The 24770-nt window shown below is 44.3% G+C and overlaps 1 protein-coding gene across 4 annotated transcripts in view; it reads left to right on the top strand.

Moving 5' to 3' along the window:
• The window catches only part of LOC132388710 (ribonuclease inhibitor-like), a 104959-nt gene extending 96113 nt beyond the window's left edge, over positions 1-8846 (top strand). For 2 of the 4 annotated variants that reach the window (XM_059961090.1, XM_059961091.1), the window contains exons 13-14: positions 7150-7320; positions 8348-8846. In XM_059961090.1, coding sequence (XP_059817073.1) covers positions 7150-7320; positions 8348-8435 — 259 coding nt within the window. In that variant the 3' untranslated portion in view covers positions 8436-8846. The remainder of the gene's footprint in view (positions 1-7149; positions 7321-8347) is intronic. The other 2 variants (XM_059961087.1, XM_059961092.1) reach the window with 1 other exon arrangement.
• Positions 8847-24770: the final 15924 nt, after the last annotated feature.

The following is a 24770-nucleotide window of genomic DNA, read 5'->3' as shown; positions in this document are numbered from 1 at the left end:
GTACCCCTTTCCATAGATGCTGCCTGGGCTGCTGAGTTCTTCCAGCATTTTGTGTGTTTCAGTACCAAACTGTGATGCATTGGGACAGATCATCACTCCGTCGATATCCACAGCCCAAATAACAGGCCCTCAGCTCAGGATCCATCACGTCCACTTGCAAGTTCAGTTTTAAACTATATCGTCAGGGGCAAATGTAACCAGTGTGTAAATGTTATGAAAATCAGATTTTTGTAGCAACATTACAAACATGTCAGACATTGATTACACAAACTTAAATTGACATTAATTGTACGTAAATTACACAATGCAGGAAAACAAACATAACCACACTAGTGCAAGTTAAGTGAAGCTAGTCTGAGACCGTAAGGAAAATTTATTTTCTTCCTGTGTGCCCATGAGAAAGAAACATAGAAAACCTCCAGCACCATACAGGCCCTTCGGCCCTCAATTCTGTGATGAACATTTCCTTACCTTAGAAATTACCTAGGGTTACCCATAGCCCTCTATTTCTCTAAGCTCCATGTACCTATCCAGGAGTCTCATCAAAGACCCTATCGTATCCGCCCCCACCATCGCCGATGGCAGCCCATTCCTCGCACCCCTCTCTGCATAAAAAACTTACCCCTGACATCTCCTCTGTACCTACTCCCCAGCGCCTTAAAAATATGCCCTCTCGTGCCAGCCATTTCAGCCCTGGGAAAAAGCCTCTGACTATCCACACGGTCAATGCCTCTCATCATCGTGTACACCTCCGTCAGGTCACCTCTCATCCTCCGTCACTCCGAGGAGAAAAGGCCGAGTTCACTCAACCTGTTCTCATAAGGCATACTCCCCAATCCAGGAAACATCCTGGTAAATCTCCTCTGCACCCTTTCTATGGTTTCCACATCCTTCCTGTAGTGAGGCGACCAGAACTGAGCACAGTACTCCAAGTGGGGTCTGACCAGGGTCCTATATAGCTGCAACATTACCTCTCGGCTCCTAAACTCAATCACGGTTGATGAAGGCAAATGCACGTATGGTTTCTTAACTACAGAGTCAACCTGTGTAGAAGCTCTGAGTGTCCTATGGACTCGGACCCCAAGATCCCTCTGATGTTCCACACTACCAAGAATCTTACAATTACTGCTGTATTCTGCCATCGTATTTGACCTACCAAAATTAACCACCTCACACTTAACTGGGTTGAAATCCATCTGCCACTTCTCAGGCCAGTTTTTCATGCTATCACTGTCCTGCTGTAACCTCTGACAACCCTCCACACTATCCACAACACCCCCAACCTTTGTGTCATCAGCAAATTTACTAACCCATCCCTCCACTTTCTCATCCAAAAATCACGGAGAGTAGGGGTCCCAGAACAGATTGCTGAGACACATCACTGGTCACCGACCTCCATGCAGAATATGATTTGTCTACAACCACTGTTTGCCTTCTGTGGGCAAACCGGTTCTGGATCCACAAAGCAATGTCCCCTTGGATCCCATACCCCCTTACTTTCTCAATAAGCCTTGCGTGGGGTACCTTGCTGAAATCTACAGACACTACATCTACGGCTGTACCTTCATTAATGTGTTTAGTCATGTCCTCAAGAAATTCAATCAGGCTCGTAAGGCACGACCTGCCCTTGACAAAGCCAGGCTGACTATTCCTGATCATATTTCGCCTCTCCAAATGTTCATAAATCCTGCTTCTCAGGATCTTCTCCATCATCTTACCAGCCACTGAAGTAAGACTCTCTGGTCTATAATTTCCTGGGCTGTCTCTGCCCCCTTTCTTAAATAAAGGAATAACACAAGCAATCCTCCAATCCTCCGGAGCCTCTCTCGTCCCCATTGATGACAAGAGGCTCAGCAATCTCCTCCCTCGCTTCTCACAGTAGCCAGGGGTACACTGCATCCAACTTGATGCTTTCCAAAAGCTCCAGTACATCCTCTTATGTCTTCACCCAAGCAGGGCTGCAGGCCCGGATGGTGTCAGCCCCAGGGTGCTCAAAGCCTGTGCCCCCCAGCTATGTGGGGTACTTCACCATGTCTTCAACCTGAGCCTGAGTCTCCAGAGGGTTCCTGTGCTGTATAAGACGTCCTGCCTCATCCCTGTACCGAAGACACCGCGCCCCAGTGGCTCCAATGACTACAGACCGTTGGCATTGATCTCCCACATCATGAAGACCCTGGAGAGACTTGTTCGAGAGCAGCTCCGGCCTATGGTTAGGCCACACTTAGACCCACTCCAGTTCGCCTACCAGCCCCGACTAGAAGTTGAGGATGCCATCGTCTACCTGCTGAACCGTGTCTACGCCCACCTGGACAAGCCAGCGAGCACTGTGAGGGTCATGTTGTTTTCTCCAGTGCGTTCAACACCACCCGCCCTGCTCTGCTGGGTGAGAAGCTGACACTGATGCAGGTGGATGCTTCCCTGGTGTCATGGATTATTGATTACCTGACTGGCAGACCTGACTGAGACGACTGGTCCAGCTGATCTGTCTCACTCCTGTACGCCTCCTCATTACCATCTGTGATTCTGTAATCAGCAGTTTTGTAGTCAGTGAATCTGTAGGCAGTGTTGTTCCAGTACTCGGGCACAGAGCCGGTGGTGTGGAGAGAATAGAGCAGAGGGGGTGGTGTTGATGGTGAGTGAGGAGGATGAGGAAGTCAAGGATTCAGTTACAGTGCGAGGGACAGAGACTCACAAATTGGTGATAGAACAACAGGCTGACTTATATTTCCAGTTGCCTGGTTCATCCAGAAGGGATCTCCTGTGGATAGATACCTACAGTTGGGGTGACAGGTGAATTGTAGGGGGTCCATGTGATTACTGAAACAGGAGTTGATCTGAGATTTCAGCAAAGCTCTCAGCAGCTCACTTTGTGTGTCTGGGGATTGGGTCTGAGGTGGAATCAACTCTTTTTTATTGTCATTTATTTTTTTATTGAAGTTTATCATCAAACAAACATTTCCATAAGATGTATTTCAGACATTGTACATATAATCATATATATCACAAATCTCCACAAAGTATTTATCTGAGGTATACACTGTTATGAGTGATGAACAGACCTGATGGAAATGGGGTGCAGAGTTAACCATTCCCCCCCCCACCGAGAACCATGAACTATTGCTGCTGCTAATGGGAGAGAGAGATGAAGCACAGAGGCAGGAACATCTGCTACAGATAAGAGGGAGAGAGAGACTGTTGATTTATTGTATTTGACTCTTCCTGGATTATTTACCTTTCCCTCCAAGGACTTTACTTTGCTCGTTAACATTCCTCAGGAGACTGCAGGAGTGGTCTGGTTTGATGGACACGGTCATTCAGAATTGATGGGTGGCTGAGACCCCGTGAGTGGGGATAAAAGACCGGTCTGGGGAGACACCCCTCAGACACTGACTGAGTGTTGTGTGAACCCACAGGAAGGTGGGGGCTTTGAGGACCGAACCAGGTGATCGGTCAATAAAGCTCACAGTGTTACTGCAGGGCCGGTGGGGGTTTGTGTGTGTGACCACTCATGCCAGAGTGACGAGTCCTCCACAGAAGAACGGTCTGGCTGAAGGACAGAGGGGTCATAGTTGAATGACCACGACGGAATAAGGCAACAGAAGGTTTGCCTGCTGCAACTGCCTAATCTCTTGCTCGCTCTCTCTCTTTCTCTCTCCAATGATGACAACACAACAACCGTAACTACCTCAGCACGCATGAACTGAACTGAACTTTATACTCTTCCATGACAATTCATTTACCCCTAGACATCGATAGAGCTTGTTTATTATTGATCATTATTATTCCTACACTTCTATGTTTACTATTGCTAACCTGTTTTATATGTATATTTACATTTTTGATACTGTATTGTGTAGTTTACTAATAAACATCTTTAGTGTTGGTACCACCAGACTCCAAGGGATACTTCTGTCTTTGCTGGTCTGTAAACCCAGTTACGGGGTACGTAACAACACTTATAGAAAAGAGTGGAAAGAAAAAACAAGCAAAAGGAAAGAACTATGTACAAGTGTGTGTGTGTGTGTTTATATACACACACCTATTACATACATATATATATTCTCATTTTGGTGGGGAAAAGGAGTAAGTGAGTGAATAAAGAATAACAACTAAGTAATATAAAATCCACATTGTAATAAGTATTTCTCGAGATGGGTGTATCACCGTGTACTTTTGCTTCCGTTTAGCTTCTCAACATTTTTAAAGTTAGCCAAACCTTATGGCTCTTCTGAAGGGGGTGAGGACTGTCTTTGGGAAACTCCCGGTCTCTTCCTGATATATTTCTCTCGGCCTCCTCCCGTCTCCTGCCTTCTCGATTCTCGCACTATTTCCCAAGCGGAGCGGGATAATTCCTCAGCCAGGTTTTCCCCCAGTTTGGTCACGCTGATGGGCAACCCTGTGACCTTCCACTGTCTGGTACAACTGCATCCCGTTGTCATAAAATACTCGAAGTTGAGCAGGGTACGGAGTTTGAAATCTAATTTTTTTTGCTTTAGTACTCGCTTTACTTCAGAATATTCTTTGCATTTCTGCAGGACCACGGGGGCGGGGTGTAATTTTGGTCAAAATATATTAATTTATCATCTAAAACCACTCTCTGCTTACCCCAGGCCCTTCGTAGAATCTCCGCCTTGGTGCTGTACCGAAGGAACTTAATTATTATTGAGCGTGGCTTTCTACCCTGGGTAGGTTTTGGGACTAATGCGTGGTGGGCTCTTTCGACTTCCAGCTCCATAGCCCGGGGAAGCTCCAGCGCGTCCCGCAGTAACTTTCTGACAAACTCCGTCATAGATGGGCCGTCCGCTCCTTCGGGAACGTTGCAGATTTGGATATTTTTTCTGCCGTGATCTTCCCTGCAGGTCCAGCAGTTTACCTTCTTGGTGATGTATGATTTTTACTGTCTTGCTCAGTATCCGTTCCACGTTTTGAACGTGATCTTCCACCTTCTCAACGCGAGTCTCTGCCACCGCTATTTTTTGATTGACACTGGCGAGCTCTGATTTAATACCACGGAGCTGCTGATTTATATCTTTCTGGACCTCCATTATCTCTCTCAGGATTTCGATCATATTTGCCGCTTCGCCTGAACGAGGCCCAGCAGCCGCCTCGCTAGCACACTGTCGGGTCGGAGAGCCGCTCGCTGCACTCCTCTCGGACACAGGCTCCACAGTGTTGCATTTTTTATTTCCATTCCTTTTCCCCGTTCTTGCCCCTCTTTTCCGTTCAAATATTTTTTGAAAAATATTATATTTGATGGGTTAACGGGGCTTAATACGCGTTTTTCCGGAGGAGCTAGTGACTTCAGCTGCCAATTCTCGATGATGACGTCACCGGAACCTCGGAATCAACTCTTCAACCAGACTTCAGCAACTCCCAGGCAAACCGCACCAGTCCTCAGTGAGAGCTGAGCGGGAGAAAGGGTGTGGAAGGATGGGTTGGGCAGCCTTTACTCAGTTCCCAGGGAACACCAACATAGCAAGTCAAGTCAAGTCAGCTTTTATTGTAATTTCGACCGTAACTGCTGGTAGAGTACACAGTAAAAATGAGACAACGTTTTTCAGGACCATGGTGTTACATGACACAGTACAAAAACTAGACTGAACTATGTAAAAAAACAACTACACTAGACTACAGACCTACCCCGGACTGCATAAAGTTCACAAAACCGTGCAGGCATTACAATAAATAATAAACAGGACAACAGGGCAGTAAGCTGTCAGTCCAGGCGCTGGGGATTGAGGAGTCTGATAGCTTGGGGGAAGAAACTGTTACATAGTCTGGCTGTGAGAGCCTGATTGCTTTGGTTCCTTTTCCCAGATGACAGGAGGGAGAAGGGTTTGTATGCGGGGTGCGTGGGGTCCTTCATAATGCTGTTTGCTTTGCGGATGTGGCGTGTGGTGTAAATGTCCGTGATGGCGGGAAGAGAGACCCCGATGATCTTCTCAGCTGACCTCACTATCCGCTGCAGGGTCTTGCGATCCGAGACGGTGCAATTCCCGAACCGGGCAGTGATGCAGCTGCTCAGGATGCTCTCAGTACAACCCCTGTAGAATGTGATGAGGATGGGGGGGTGGGAGATGGACTTTCCTCAGCCTTCGCAGAAAGTAGAGACACTGCTGGGCTTTTTTTGCTATGGAGCTGGTGTTGAGGGACCGGGTGAGATTCTCCGTCAGGTGAACACCAAGAAATTTGGTGCTCTTTACGATCTCTACCGAGGAGCCGTCGATGTTCAGTGGGGAGTGGTCGCTCCGTGTCTTCCTGAAATCAACAACCTCTTTTGTTTTGTTCACATTCAGAGACAGCTTGTTGGCTCTGCACCAGTCCGTTAGCCAGAAGTTACAGACCAGTTGGACACCATCAGTCCCACAGAGAAAGTGTTGGAACATGGGCCCAGGCCACAAACGGTTGTTCAGATTATGAGTTGAAGATTTCTCAGCATTCTCGGTGTTTTGGTAACTTTAATACTCCAACCTTTGACCTGGAGCTGGTTTAATTTATCACTGAACTGTAAACCTCTGTAACTGTCTGCTCTCAGTGTGAGGTTGGAGAATATTCTTGCTGAGGTGAAACCGGTTTGGAGTGTGGGTGTTTCCCCAAGGCAGCATTGTGTCGGTGTGGTGACTGGGCTGGGATGTACAGTTAACGTAGGTGGTGAGTGGAGTCCTCTCTGAGTTTGGTTCTGTGAGCACAGAACGTCTGGACAGACGCAGAGGCAGTTGTGTCGTCTGACACCCTGTCAGGAGGATGAGGTCTGGGACTAATGTGAGGAACACAGGGATATGTCGGGATTTTCTGTGGAGACGGGACAAGGGGTGGGTAAGCTGGGAGTGTGGAAGGTTACACTGCCTCCCTGTGATTCAGGATAGAGCACAAGGTCCAGAGTGGTGGTGTACTGTGGAGTGGGGCTGGGATGTAGAGGGTGAACACAAATATACAATGTCCCCGGGGTTCTGCCATTTGTTCTGGGGAGATTTGAGTCTTTCCAGTTCGGAAGGTGTAGTGATGTTTATACTCACTGGTGTCTGATGCTGGAGATTGGTGTTATTAGTAATTGTGGGGTTAATAAACACTGAACGTTACTGTGGGTCTTGGTGAAAGTGGGATTAATGAACCCTGGGATTAAACTTCTCATCTCTCTCTGATCCACAGTCTACGGTCTGTCGGTCTCACAGCTGCTGGTGTTGAGGATCTCACCTCCGCTCTCAGTACAAACCGTTCACTGACTGAGCTGGACCTGGGTTATAATAAACTGGGAGATTCAGGAGTGAAACTGGTGTCTGAGGCTCTGAAGAACCCGGAGTGTAAAATACAGACACTGGGGTAAGTATCTCATTGTGTGATGGTGTTTTCAGTTACAGACACTAAACACTGGTGCAGTTCTGCTGTTGGAACAACTGCGGTTCTGTCTCACTGTCCTGTGATCGGTCACTCACATCCCACAGCCGGACTCTGTGTCTGGCTCACAACAGCAGCACCTTCATCTGCTCTGCTGACTGTGATCCCTGTAACACCACGGTGAGGTGAACGTGGGTATCCAAAAGGGCAGTGGGCACTTCCTGAGGCCCCCTAGTTCACAGGCTGGAAATCTGTGGCAGGGAAAAGCTGGCACAAGTCTGGTGATTCCTGTGGGATCTGTGGGCAGGGACAGTGACTGGGGGAACAGCCAGTGTCTCTTTTCACTGGAGTTTATGCAACCCTGTGGGTCTCACTGTTCTCAGCTGTGAGGGTGGGAATGTGTTTTATTGCTCCCAGATCTTGTCATTCCCAAGTTTTACTGAGTGTTTGAGAGACTGACGTCCATAACAATTTAATTTCCCTGATAATACGGTCTCAGCTGTTGAGGGAACCCTTCTGTCAGTTCAGCCAGACACAGAGGTTCAGACTGATAGCACTGCTGAACATCCAGGAGTGTCCTGGTGGAAAGGTGTGGACCCACAGCAGATGATGGGGAGTTTGTGGTCAGCAGGAGATCTGTCAGTGTGATGAACAAACTCTGGGAATCTCCTGATTCCTCATTTCTCTCATTTGAAGGCTTGCGTGCATTGAACTCACAGATTCTGGCATCGAGGATCTCGTCTCTGATCTCAGTACAAGACACTCAGTGAGGGGATTGGAACACACTCACAGACCGATCTGTCTCCCTCTGCTCTCCACCACCTCATACTGACCCTCCCAAGTCTGGTGCGGCTTGAGTGAGTGTTTGTGGTGACATCTGGTGTGAATAAATATCAGTGAATCCCTGGGTGACATTTGTCTGTGAGTGTTGTTGAAACGTTAACGTCAGTCCCCATTACTGACACTGTTGTGTAATCCGTTTGTTTAATCTTTATTCATTCATCTGTTTCAGACTGAGGGGGAATCAGTTCAGTTCAGGTGGAGAGAAACAGCTGAAGTCAATGGAGGGAACCAGACCCGGACTGAGAGTGATCTTCTGAACATCCCACTGTGTGTACATCACCACCCCCTGGGGTCAGAACATTTCCTTCCCATTTCCCACCCTCCCCTTTGACCCGAACATCCCACCTGGAACCGAGTACGTGTCCCTCCTGTGGTGATGTTAAATGCCCGGTTGCAGAGTCACCGTCAATGAGAATATAGTGTAATATCACTGGCATATATCATGAAGTTGTTGTTACGCTGCAACTATACAGTGCAGTACATAATTAAAAACTATAAATTACAGTTTTAACGTCTAGGCCCGATTGACGCACGTTAGTCGAGGGGAAACTGGCATTGACCCCGTCAACAGTGTAATCGTGTACAAACCCACAACATGAAATATCAGACAGGACACAATATGCAATTAAATGATCACACTTTATAATTATTCCTTGGTGATGGGTTCGTAGAAACAAATGAAATAAAGTTCAGTAAATTTATCGGTTTTCTGAACAAGAAAATTAATATGTTGGAGCTGGTGCCTCCGGATCCGTCCACAACGACCTCCGGACCTCCGACAACCTCTGAACTGCCGAATTCCAGTATCCGCCGTCCTGGGATTCCGACCACTCCCGCACACGTTCGTCCTCTTCACTCGCCTTCCCGAAAAGACCACAAACTCTGTCTTGGTTCCCCCCATACAAGATAGCATAACAGTCATTTATTGGTTAGCTCTCCATTATCTGTAATTATAACCCAAACATTTACAGCTACAAAGAACCATTACATCACCGATTAACTTTACAGAGAAGCCATTTCATTGTAACACCACAGAGAAGCCCTTTTGTTAGCCTTAGCTGTTAACATGGAAGAGAATCCACACAGTAACTAAATATATATATATATAATCTCAAATAATAACCCTGACAGGGTGTCAAGAAAACAACCTCTCCCTCAATGTCACGAAAACAAAGGAGCCGGTTGTGGATTACGGGAGGAATGGAGACGGGCTAACCCCTATTGACATCAATGGACCTGGGGTTGAGAGGGTGAACAGCTTTAATTTCCTCGACATAAACATCACCGAGGATCTCACGTGGTCTGTACACACCGGCTGTGGGGTGAAACAGGCACAACAGCCCCTCTTTCACCTCAGACGGCTGAGGAAGTTTGGTACGGGCCCCCAAATCCTGAGGACCCTACAGGGGCACGATTGAGAGCATCCTGACTGGCTGCATCACTGCCTGGTACGGGAACTGTACTTCCCTCAATCGCAGGACTCTGCAGAGAGTGGTGCGGACGGCCCAGCGCATCTGTAGATGTGAACTTCCCACCACTCAGGACATTTACAGTGACGGGGTGTAAAAAGGGCCCGAGGGATCATCGAGGACCCGAGTCACCCCAACCACAAACTGTTCCAGCTGCCACCATCCGGGAAACGGTACCGGAGCATAAAAGCCAGGACCAACAGGCTCTGGGACCTTCATGCCTGTTGGGGTCAGCGACTGGTGTGGCATCCCGTATGTCAGTGAGACCTGATGTAGAGTGGGCGATGCCTTCTGCCAGAAAAAGTAAGATCTCCCTGTGGCCACCCATTACAATTCCCACATGCCCCTCTACTGCCGCAATGAGGTCAGCAGGAGCAACACCTTGTATTCCATCTGGGCAGCCTCCAACCCGATGGCTGGGTCTTCTAGTAATTACTCCCCCTTCACCATTCCCCATTCCTGTTTCTCCCCCCAACCCCACACCTCATCTCTCTGCCTACCTGTCACATCCCTCTGGTACTCCTCCTCATTCCCTTTCTCCCGTGGCCTTCTGTCCTCTCCTATCAGACTCCCCCTTCTCCATCCCTGTATCTGTTCACCAATCACTTCCCAGCTCTCCTATCAGACTTCTGTCCTCTCCTATCAGACTCCCCCTTCTCCAGCCCTGTATGTCATTCACCAATCACTTCCCAGCTCTCCTACCAGACTTCTGTCCTCTCCAATCAGACTCCCCCTTCTCCAGCCCTGTATCTCGTTCCCCAATCACTTCCCAGCTCTCCTATCAGACTTCTGTCCTCTCCAATCAGACTCCCCCTTCTCCAGCCCTGTATCTCGTTCCCCAATCACTTCCCAGCTCTCCTATCAGACTTCTGTCCTCTCCTATCAGATTCCCCCTTCTCCAGCCCTGTATCTCGTTCACCAATCACTTCCCAGCTCTCCTATCAGACTCCCCCTTCTCCAGTCCTGTATCTCGTTCACCAATCACTTCCCAGCTCTCCTATCAGACTTCTGTCCTCTCCTATCAGACTCCCCCTTCTCCAGTCCTGTATCTCAGTCACTAATCACTTCCCAGCTCTCCTATCAGACTTCTGTCCTCTCCTATCACACTCCCCCTTCTCCATCCTGTATCTCGATCACCAATCACTTCCCAGCTCTCCTATCAGACCTGTCCTCTCCTATCAGACTCCCCCTTCTCCATCCTGTATCTCGATCACCAATCACTTCCCAGCTCTCCTATCAGACTCCCCCTTCTCTAGCCCTGTATCTCGATCACCAATCACTTCCCAGCTATCCTATCAGACTCCCCCTTCTCTAGCCCTGTATCTCATTCACCAATCACTTCCCAGCTCTCCTATCAGACTTCTGTCCTCTCCTATCAGACTCCCTCTTCTCCAGTCCTGTATCTCGTTCTCCAATCACTTCCCAGCTCTCCTATCAGACTTCTGTCCTCTCCTATCAGATTTCCCTTCTCCAGTCCTGTCTCTCGTTCACCAATCACTTCCCAGCTCTCCTATCAGACTTCTGTCCTCTCCTGTCAGACTCCCCCTTCTCCAGCCCTGTATCTCGTTCACCAACCAACTTCCCAGCTCTGCTATCAGACTTCTGTCCTCTCCGATCAGACTCCCCGTTCTCCAGCCTTGTATCTCGTTCACCAATCACTTCCCAGCTCTCCTATCAGACTTCTGTCCTCTCCTATCAGACTCCCCCTTCTCCAGTCCTGTATCTCGTTCACCAATCACTTCCCAGCTCTCCTATCAGACTTCTGTCCTCTCCTATCAGACTCCCCCTTCTCCAGTCCTGTATCTCGTTCACCAATCACTTCCCAGCTCTCCTATCAGACTTCTGTCCTCTCCTATCAGACTCCCCCTTCTCCAGCCCTGTACCTCGTTCACCAACCAACTTCCCAGCATTTTGTGTGTGTTGCTTGGGAATAATTGTGAGGCAGGAGATTAGCAGGGTCGGTGGGGACGGATGGGTGGACCACAGGGTTTCAGAGGAAGCGATATATTTGGAAGGCAGGGGGGAAGAGGAGGGAACGATGTGACACACACACACAAAATGCTGCAGGAACTCAGCAGGCCAGGCAGCATTTGTGGAAAAGAGTAAACAGTCGACGCTTCAGGACAAAACCCTTCAGCAGGGCTGGAGGAAAAGAAAGGTAGGGGGAGGGGAGAGACAACACTTCACCTGTCAGTCTGTTGGGGGTCATATACAGTGTTTGGTGCTCCTGCTGTGGCCTCCTGTCTGTCGGTGAGACCCGACACAGATTGTGGGAGACAGCACAAGGCTACATTGACTACGTAAAACAAAATAAAAACTACACTGGACTGTGTGAGACAGCACAAGGCTACACTGACTACGTAAAACAACATAAAAACTACACTAGACTGTGTGAGACAGCACAAGGCTACACTGACTACGTAAAACAACATAAAAACTACACTAGACTGTGTGAGACAGCACAAGGCTACACTGACTACGTAAAACAACATAAAAACTACACTAGACTGTGTGAGACAGCACAAGGATACACTGACTACGTTAAACAACATAAAAACTACAGTAGACTGTGTGAGACAGCACAAGGATACACTGACTACGTAAAACATAAAAACGACACTAGACTGTGTGAGACAGCACAAGGCTTCACTGACTACGTAAAACAACATAAAAACTACACAAGTCTGTGTGAGACAGCACAAGGCTGCACTGACTACGTTAAACAACATAAAAACTACACTAGACTCTGTGAGACAGCACAAGGCTACACTGACTACGTAAAACAACATAAATCTACACTAGACTGTGTGAGACAGCACAAGGCTACACAGACTAAGTAAAACAACATAAAAACTACACTGGACTGTGTGAGAGAGCACAAGGCTACACTGAGTAAGTAAAACAACATAAAAACTACACTAGACTGTGTGAGACAGCACAAGGCTACACTGACTACGTAAAACAACATAAAAACTACACTAGACTGTGTGAGACAGCACAAGGCTACACTGAGTACGTAAAACAACATAAAAACTACACTAGACTGTGTGAGACAGCACAAGGCCACACTGAGTACGTAAAACAACATAAAAACTACACTAGACTGTGTGAGACAGCACAAGGCTACACTGACTATGTAAAACAACATAAAAACTACACTAGACTGTGTGAGACAGCACAAGGCTACACTGACTATGTAAAACAACATAAAAACTACACTAGACTGTGTGAGACAGCACAAGGCCACACTGACTATGTAAAACAACATAAAAACTACACTAGACTGTGTGAGACAGCACAAGGCCACACTGACTACGTAAAACAACATAAAAACTACACGAGACTGTGTGAGACAGCACAAGGCTACACGGACTACGTAAAACAACATAAAAACTACACAAGTCTGTGTGAGACAGCACAAGGCTACACTGACTACGTGAAACATAAAAACTACACGAGACTGTGTGAGACAGCACAAGGCTACACTGACTACGTAAAACATAAAAACAACACTAGACTGTGTGAGACAGCACAAGGATTCACTGACTACGTAAAACAACATAAAAACTACACTAGACTGTGTGAGACAGCACAAGGCTACACTGACTACGTAAAACAACATAAAAACTACACTAGACTGTGTGAGACAGCACAAGACTACACTGACTACGTAAAACAACATAAAAACTACACTAGACTGTGTGAGGCAGCACAAGGCTACACTGACTACGTAAAACAACATAAAAACTACACTAGACTGTGTGAGACAACACAAGGCTACACTGACAACGTAAAACAACATAAAAACTACACTAGACTGTGTGAGACAGCACAAGGATACACTGACTACGTAAAACAACATAAAAACTACACTAGACTGTGTGAGACAGCACAAGGCTACACTGACTACGTGAAACATAAAAACTACACGAGACTGTGTGAGACAGCACAAGGCTACACTGACTACGTAAAACAACATAAAAACTACACTAGACTGTGTGAGACAGCACAAGGCTACACTGAGTAAGTAAAACAACATAAAAACTACATAAGACTGTGTGAGACAGCAGAAGGCTACACTGACTACGTAAAGCAACATAAAAACTACATAAGACTGTGTGAGACAGCAGAAGGCTACACTGACTACGTAAAACAACATAAAAACTACACTAGACTGTGTGAGTCAGCACAAGGCTACACATAGTAAGTAAAACAACATAAAAACTACACGAGACTGTGTGAGACAGCAGAAGGCTACACTGACTACGTAAAGCAACATAAAAACTACACTAGACTGTGTGAGACAGCACAAGGCTACACTGACTACGTAAAACAACATAAAAACTACACTAGACTGTGTGAGGCAGCACAAGGCTACACTGACTACGTAAAACAACATAAAAACTACACTAGACTGTGTGAGACAGCACAAGGCTACACTGAGTACGTAAAACAACATAAAAACTACACTAGACTGTGTGAGACAGCACAAGGACACACTGACTACGTTAAACAACATAAAAACTACAGTAGACTGTGTGAGACAGCACAAGGCTACACTGACTACGTGAAACATAAAAACTACACGAGACTGTGTGAGACAGCACAAGGCTACACTGACTACGTAATACAACATAAAAACTACACGAGACTGTGTGAGAGAGCACAAGGCTACACTGACTACGTAAAACAACATAAAAACTACACTAGACTGTGTGAGACAGCACAAGGCTACACTGAGTAAGTAAAACAACATAAAAACTACACAAGACTGTGTGAGACAGCAGAAGGCTACACTGACTACGTGAAACATAAAAACTACACAAGACTGTGTGAGACAGCAGAAGGCTACACTGACTATGTAAAACAACATAAAAACTACAGTAGACTGTGTGAGACAGCACAAGGCTACACTGACTACGTGAAACATAAAAACTACACTAGACTGTGTGAGACAGCACAAGGCTTCACTGACTACGTAAAACAACATAAAAACTACACTAGACTGTGTGAGACAGCACAAGGCTACACTGACTACGTAAAACAACATAAAAACTACACTAGACTGTGTGAGACAGCACGAGACTACACTGACTACGTAAAACAACATAAAAACTACACTAGACTGTGTGAGGCAGCACAAGGCTACACTGACTACGTAAAACAACATAAAAACTACACTAGACTGTGTGAGACAGCACAAGGCTACACTGACAACGTAAAACAACATAAAAACTACACTAGACTGTGTGAGACAGCACAAGGATACACTGACTACGTTAAACATAAAAACTACACGAGACTGTGTGAGACAGCACAAGGCTACACTGACTACGTAAAACAACATAAAAACTACACTAGACTGTGTGAGAGAGCACAAGGCTACACTGAGTAAGTAAAACAACATAAAAACTACACAAGACTGTGTGAGACAGCAGAAGGCTACACTGACTACGTGAAACATAAAAACTACACTAGACTGTGTGAGTCAGCACAAGGCTACACTGACTACGTAAAACAACATAAAAACTACACTAGACTGTGTGAGACAGCACAAGGCTACACGGACTACGTAAAACAACATAAAAACTACACAAGTCTGTGTGAGACAGCACAAGGCTACACTGACTACGTGAAACATAAAAACTACACGAGACTGTGTGAGACAGCACAAGGCTACACTGACTACGTAAAACATAAAAACAACACTAGACTGTGTGAGACAGCACAAGGATTCACTGACTACGTAAAACAACATAAAAACTACACTAGACTGTGTGAGACAGCACAAGGCTACACTGACTACGTAAAACAACATAAAAACTACACTAGACTGTGTGAGACAGCACAAGACTACACTGACTACGTAAAACAACATAAAAACTACACTAGACTGTGTGAGGCAGCACAAGGCTACACTGACTACGTAAAACAACATAAAAACTACACTAGACTGTGTGAGACAACACAAGGCTACACTGACAACGTAAAACAACATAAAAACTACACTAGACTGTGTGAGACAGCACAAGGATACACTGACTACGTAAAACAACATAAAAACTACACTAGACTGTGTGAGACAGCACAAGGCTACACTGACTACGTGAAACATAAAAACTACACGAGACTGTGTGAGACAGCACAAGGCTACACTGACTACGTAAAACAACATAAAAACTACACTAGACTGTGTGAGACAGCACAAGGCTACACTGAGTAAGTAAAACAACATAAAAACTACATAAGACTGTGTGAGACAGCAGAAGGCTACACTGACTACGTAAAGCAACATAAAAACTACATAAGACTGTGTGAGACAGCAGAAGGCTACACTGACTACGTAAAACAACATAAAAACTACACTAGACTGTGTGAGTCAGCACAAGGCTACACATAGTAAGTAAAACAACATAAAAACTACACGAGACTGTGTGAGACAGCAGAAGGCTACACTGACTACGTAAAGCAACATAAAAACTACACTAGACTGTGTGAGACAGCACAAGGCTACACTGACTACGTAAAACAACATAAAAACTACACTAGACTGTGTGAGGCAGCACAAGGCTACACTGACTACGTAAAACAACATAAAAACTACACTAGACTGTGTGAGACAGCACAAGGCTACACTGAGTACGTAAAACAACATAAAAACTACACTAGACTGTGTGAGACAGCACAAGGACACACTGACTACGTTAAACAACATAAAAACTACAGTAGACTGTGTGAGACAGCACAAGGCTACACTGACTACGTGAAACATAAAAACTACACGAGACTGTGTGAGACAGCACAAGGCTACACTGACTACGTAATACAACATAAAAACTACACGAGACTGTGTGAGAGAGCACAAGGCTACACTGACTACGTAAAACAACATAAAAACTACACTAGACTGTGTGAGACAGCACAAGGCTACACTGAGTAAGTAAAACAACATAAAAACTACACAAGACTGTGTGAGACAGCAGAAGGCTACACTGACTACGTGAAACATAAAAACTACACAAGACTGTGTGAGACAGCAGAAGGCTACACTGACTATGTAAAACAACATAAAAACTACAGTAGACTGTGTGAGACAGCACAAGGCTACACTGACTACGTGAAACATAAAAACTACACGAGACTGTGTGAGACAGCACAAGGCTACACTGACTATGTAAAACAACATAAAAACTACACTAGACTGTGTGAGACAGCACAAGGCTACACTGACTACGTAAAACATAAAAACTACACGAGACTGTGTGAGAGAGCACAAGGCTACACTGAGTAAGTAAAACAACATAAAAACTACACTAGACTGTGTGAGACAGCACAAGGCTTCACTGACTACGTAAAACAACATAAAAACTACACTAGACTGTGTGAGACAGCACAAGGCTACACTGACTACGTAAAACAACATAAAAACTACACTAGACTGTGTGAGACAGCACGAGACTACACTGACTACGTAAAACAACATAAAAACTACACTAGACTGTGTGAGGCAGCACAAGGCTACACTGACTACGTAAAACAACATAAAAACTACACTAGACTGTGTGAGACAGCACAAGGCTACACTGACAACGTAAAACAACATAAAAACTACACTAGACTGTGTGAGACAGCACAAGGATACACTGACTACGTTAAACATAAAAACTACACGAGACTGTGTGAGACAGCACAAGGCTACACTGACTACGTAAAACAACATAAAAACTACACTAGACTGTGTGAGAGAGCACAAGGCTACACTGAGTAAGTAAAACAACATAAAAACTACACAAGACTGTGTGAGACAGCAGAAGGCTACACTGACTACGTGAAACATAAAAACTACACTAGACTGTGTGAGTCAGCACAAGGCTACACTGACTACGTAAAACAACATAAAAACTACACTAGACTGTGTGAGACAGCAGAAGGCTACACTGACAACGTAAAACAACATAAAAACTACACTAGACTGTGTGAGACAGCACAAGGATACACTGACTACGTAAAACAACATAAAAACTACACTAGACTGTGTGAGACAGCACAAGGCTACACTGACTACGTGAAACATAAAAACTACACGAGACTGTGTGAGACAGCACAAGGCTACACTGACTACGTAAAACAACATAAAAACTACACTAGACTGTGTGAGACAGCACAAGTCTACACTGACTACGTGAAACATAAAAACTACACGAGACTGTGTGAGACAGCACAAGGCTACACTGACTACGTAAAACAACATAAAAACTACACTAGACTGTGTGAGACAGCACAAGGCTACACTGACTACGTAAAACAACATAAAAACTACACTAGACTGTGTGAGACAGCACAAGGCTACACTGACTACATAAAACAACATAAAAACTATACGAGACTGTGTGAGACAGCACAAGGATACACTGACTACGTTAAACATAAAAACTACACGAGACTGTGTGAGACAGCACAAGGCTACACTGACTAAGTAAAACAACATAAAAACTACACTAGACTGTCTGAGAGAGCACAAGGCTACACTGAGTAAGTAAAACAACATAAAAACTACACAAGACTGTGTGAGACAGCAGAAGGCTACACTGACTACGTGAAACATAAAAACTACACTAGACTGTGTGAGACAGCAGAAGGCTACACTGACTACGTGAAACATAAAAACTACACTAGACTGTGTGAGACAGCACAAGGACACACTGACTACGTTAAACAACATAAAAACTACAGTAGACTGTGTGAGACAGCACAAGGCTACACTGACTACGTGAAACATAAAAACTACACGAGACTGTGTGAGACAGCACAAGGCTACACTGACTATGTAAAACAACATAAAAACTACACTAGACTGTGTGAGAGAGCACAAGGCTACACTGAGTAAGTAAAACAACATAAAAACTACACTAGACTGTGTGAGACAGCACAAGGCTTCACTGACTACGTAAAACAACATAAAAACTACACTAGACTGTGTGAGACAGCACAAGGCTACACTGACTACGTAAAACAACATAAAAACTACACTAGACTGTGTGAGACAGCACGAGACTACACTGACTACGTAAAACAACATAAAAACTACACTAGACTGTGTGAGGCAGCACAAGGCTACACTGACTATGTAATACAACATAAAAACTACACTAGACTGTGTGAGAGAGCACAAGGCTACACTGACTATGTAAAGCAACATAAAAACTACACTAGACTGTGTGAGACAGCACGAGACTACACTGACTACGTAAAACAACATAAAAACTACACTAGACTGTGTGAGACAGCACAAGGCTACACTGACAACGTAAAACAACATAAAAACTACACTAGACTGTGTGAGACAGCACAAGGATACACTGACTACGTTAAACATAAAAACTACACGAGACTGTGTGAGACAGCACAAGGCTACACAGACTATGTAAAACAACATAAAAACTACACTAGACTGTGTGAGACAGCAGAAGGCTACACTGACAACGTAAAACAACATAAAAACTACACTAGACTGTGTGAGACAGCACAAGGATACACTGACTACGTAAAACAACATAAAAACTACACTAGACTGTGTGAGACAGCACAAGGCTACACTGACTACGTGAAACATAAAAACTACACGAGACTGTGTGAGACAGCACAAGGCTACACTGACTACGTAAAACAACATAAAAACTACACTAGACTGTGTGAGACAGCACAAGTCTACACTGACTACGTGAAACATAAAAACTACACGAGACTGTGTGAGACAGCACAAGGCTACACTGACTACGTAAAACAACATAAAAACTACACTAGACTGTGTGAGACAGCAGAAGGCTACACTGAGTAAGTAAAACAATATAAAAACTACACAAGACTGTGTGAGACAGCAGAAGGCTACACTGACTACGTGAAACATAAAAACTACACTAGACTGTGTGAGTCAGCACAAGGCTACACATAGTAAGTAAAACAACATAAAAACTACACGAGACTGTGTGAGGCAGCACAAGGCTACACTGACTACGTAAAACAACATAAAAACTACACTAGACTGTGTGAGACTGCACAAGGCTACACTGACAACGTAAAACAACATAAAAACTACACTAGACTGTGTGAGACAGCACAAGGATACACTGACTACGTTAAACAACATAAAAACTACACTAGACTGTGTGAGACAGCACAAATCTACACTGACCACGTAAAACAACATAAAATCTACACTCGACTGTGTGAGGCAGCACAAGGCTACACTGACTACGTAAAACAACATAAAAACTACACTAGACTGTGTGAGACAGCACAAGGCTACACTGACTACGTAAAACAACATAAAAACTACACTAGACTGTGTGAGACAGCACAATGCTACACTGACTACGTGAAACATAAAAAATACACTAGACTGTGTGAGACAGCACAGGGCCACACTGACTATGCAAAACAACATAAGAACTACACTAGACTGTGTGAGAAAGCACAAGGCCACACTGACTACGTAAAACCTAAAAACTACACTAGACTGTGTGAGACAGCACAAGGCTACACTGATTACGTAAAACAACATAAAAACTACACTAGACTGTGTGAGACAGCACAAGGCTACACTGACTACGTAAAACAACATAAAAACTACACTAGACTGTGTGAGACAGCACAAGACTACACTGACTACGTAAAACAACATAAAAACTACACGAGACTGTGTGAGGCAGCACAAGGCTACACTGACTACGTAAAACAACATAAAAACTACACTAGACTGTGTGAGACTGCACAAGGCTACACTGACAACGTAAAACAACATAAAAACTACACTAGACTGTGTGAGACAGCACAAGGATACACTGACTACGTTAAACAACATAAAAACTACAGTAGACTGTGTGAGACAGCACAAGGCTACACTGACTACGTGAAACATAAAAACTACACGAGACTGTGTGAGACAGCACAAGGCTACACTGACTACGTGAAACATAAAAACTACACTAGACTGTGTGAGACAGCACAAGGATACACTGACTACGTTAAACAACATAAAAACTACAGTAGACTGTGTGAGACAGCACAAGGCTACACTGACTACGTGAAACATAAAAACTACACTAGACTGTGAGAGACAGCACAAGGCTACACTGACTACGTAAAACATAAAAACGACACTAGACTGTGTGAGACAGCACAAGGCTACACTGACTACGTAAAACAACATAAAAACTACACTAGACTGTGTGAGAGAGCACAAGGCTACACTGAGTAAGGAAAACAACATAAAAACTACACAAGACTGTGTGAGACAGCAGAAGGCTACACTGACTACGTGAAACATAAAAACTACACTAGACTGTGTGAGTCAGCACAAGGCTACAGTAACTACGTAAAACAACATAAAAACTACACTAGACTGTGTGAGACAGATCAAGGCTACACTGACTACGTAAAGCAACATAAAAACTACACTAGACTGTGTGAGACAGCACAAGGCTACAGTAACTACGTAAAACAACATAAAAACTACACTAGACTGTGTGAGACAGATCAAGGCTACACTGACTACGTAAAACAACATAACAACTACACGAGACTGTGTGAGACAGCACAAGGCCACACTGTGTACGTAAAACAACATATAAACTACACTAGACTGTGTGAGACAGCACAAATCTACACTGACCACGTAAAACAACATAAAATCTACACTCGACTGTCTGAGACAGCACAAGGCTACACTGACTAAGTGAAACAACATAAAAACTACACTAGACTGTGTGAGACAGCACAAGGCTACACTGACTACATAAAACAACATAAAAACTACAATAGACTGTGTGAGACAGCACAAGGCTTCACTGACTACGTAAAACATAAAAACTACACTAGACTGTGTGAGACAGCACAATGCTACACTGACTACGTGAAACATAAAAAATACACTAGACTGTGTGAGACAGCACAGGGCCACACTGACTATGCAAAACAACATAAGAACTACACTAGACTGTGTGAGACAGCACAAGGCTTCACTGACTACGTAAAACATAAAAACTACACTAGACTGTGTGAGACAGCACAAGGCCACACTGACTACGTAAAACCTAAAAACTACACTAGACTGTGTGAGACAGCACAAGGCTACACTGATTACGTAAAACAACATAAAAACTACACTAGACTGTGTGAGACAGCACAAGGCTACACTGACTACGTAAAACAACATAAAAACTACACTAGACTGTGTGAGACAGCACAAGACTACACTGACTACGTAAAACAACATAAAAACTACACGAGACTGTGTGAGGCAGCACAAGGCTACACTGACTACGTAAAACAACATAAAAACTACACTAGACTGTGTGAGGCAGCACAAGGCTACACTGACTACGTAAAACAACATAAAAACTACACTAGACTGTGAGACAGCACAAGGCTACACTGACAACGTAAAACAACATAAAAACTACACTAGACTGTGTGAGACAGCACAAGGACACACTGACTACGTTAAACAACATAAAAACTACAGTAGACTGTGTGAGACAGCACAAGGCTACACTGACTACGTGAAACATAAAAACTACACGAGACTGTGTGAGACAGCACAAGGCTACACTGACTACGTAAAACATAAAAACTACACTAGACTGTGTGAGACAGCACAAGGCTACACTGACTACGTAAAACAACATAAAAACTACACAAGTCTGTGTGAGACAGCACAAGGCCGCACTGACTACGTTAAACAACATAAAAACTACACTAGACTCTGTGAGACAGCACATGGCTACACTGGCTACGTAAAACAACATAAATCTACACTAGACTGTGTGAGACAGCACAAGGCTACACAGACTAAGTAAAACAACATAAAAACTACACTGGACTGTGTGAGAGAGCACAAGGCTACACTGAGTAAGTAAAACAACATAAAAACTACACTAGACTGTGTGAGACAGATCAAGGCTAGACTGAGTACGTAAAACAACATAAAAACTACACGAGACTGTGTGAGACAGCACAAGGCTACACGGACTACGTAAAACAACATAAAAACTACACAAGACTGTGTGAGACAGCACAAGGCTACACTGACTACGTAAAACAACATAAAAACTACACTAGACTGTGTGAGACAGCACAAGACTACACTGACTACGTAAAACAACATAAAAACTACACTAGACTGGGTGAGGCAGCACAAGGCTACACTGACTACGTAAAACAACATAAAAACTACACTAGACTGTGTGAGACAGCACAAGGCTACACTGACAACGTAAAACAACATAAAAACTACACTAGACTGTGTGAGACAGCACAAGGACACACTGACTACGTAAAACAACATAAAAACTACACTATGTGTGAGACAGCACAAGGCTACACTGACTACGTGAAACATAAAAACTACACGAGACTGTGTGAGACAGCACAAGGCTACACTGACTACGTAAAACAACATAAAAGCTACACTAGACTGTGTGAGACAGCACAAGGCTACACTGACTACGTAAAACAACATAAAAGCTACACTAGACTGTGTGAGACAGCACAAGGCTACACTGACTACGTGAAACATAAAAACTACACTAGACTGTGTGAGCCAGCACAAGGCTACACATAGTAAGTAAAACAACATAAAAACTACACGAGACTGTGTGAGACAGCAGAAGGCTACACTGACTACGTAAAGCAACATAAAAACTACACTAGACTGTGTGAGACAGCACAAGGCTACACTGACTACGTAAAACAACATTAGAACTACACTAGACTGTGTGAGGCAGCACAAGGCTACACTGACTACGTAAAACAACATAAAAACTACACTAGACTGTCTGAGACAGCACAAGGCTACACTGACAACGTAAAACAACATAAAAACTACACTAGACTGTGTGAGACAGCACAAGACTACACTGACTACGTAAAACAACATAAAAACTACACTAGACTGTGTGAGGCAGCACAAGGCTACACTGACTACGTAAAACAACATAAAAACTACACTAGACTGTGTGAGACTGCACAAGGCTACACTGACAACGTAAAACAACATAAAAACTACACTAGACTGTGTGAGACAGCACAAGGATACACTGACTACGTTAAACAACATAAAAACTACAGTAGACTGTGTGAGACGGTACAAGGCTACACTGACTACGTGAAACATAAAAACTACACTAGACTGTGAGAGACAGCACAAGGCTACACTGACTACGTAAAACATAAAAACTACACTAGACTGTGTGAGACAGCACAAGGACACACTGACTACGTAAAACAACATAAAAACTACACTATGTGTGAGACAGCACAAGGCTACACTGACTACGTGAAACATAAAAACTACACGAGACTGTGTGAGACAGCACAAGGCTACACTGACTACGTAAAACAACATAAAAGCTACACTAGACTGTGTGAGACAGCACAAGGCTACACTGACTACGTAAAACAACATAAAAGCTACACTAGACTGTGTGAGACAGCACAAGGCTACACTGACTACGTGAAACATAAAAACTACACTAGACTGTGTGAGCCAGCACAAGGCTACACATAGTAAGTAAAACAACATAAAAACTACACGAGACTGTGTGAGACAGCAGAAGGCTACACTGACTACGTAAAGCAACATAAAAACTACACTAGACTGTGTGAGACAGCACAAGGCTACACTGACTACGTAAAACAACATTAGAACTACACTAGACTGTGTGAGGCAGCACAAGGCTACACTGACTACGTAAAACAACATAAAAACTACACTAGACTGTCTGAGACAGCACAAGGCTACACTGACAACGTAAAACAACATAAAAACTACACTAGACTGTGTGAGACAGCACAAGACTACACTGACTACGTAAAACAACATAAAAACTACACTAGACTGTGTGAGGCAGCACAAGGCTACACTGACTACGTAAAACAACATAAAAACTACACTAGACTGTGTGAGACTGCACAAGGCTACACTGACAACGTAAAACAACATAAAAACTACACTAGACTGTGTGAGACAGCACAAGGATACACTGACTACGTTAAACAACATAAAAACTACAGTAGACTGTGTGAGACGGTACAAGGCTACACTGACTACGTGAAACATAAAAA

Source organism: Hypanus sabinus, unplaced genomic scaffold, assembly GCF_030144855.1.
Source record: "Hypanus sabinus isolate sHypSab1 unplaced genomic scaffold, sHypSab1.hap1 scaffold_385, whole genome shotgun sequence".
In the NCBI taxonomy this organism is placed as follows: domain Eukaryota; kingdom Metazoa; phylum Chordata; class Chondrichthyes; order Myliobatiformes; family Dasyatidae; genus Hypanus; species Hypanus sabinus.
The sequence above is the reverse complement of the archived record's forward strand: the minus strand, read 5'-3'. Positions and strand labels throughout refer to the sequence as shown.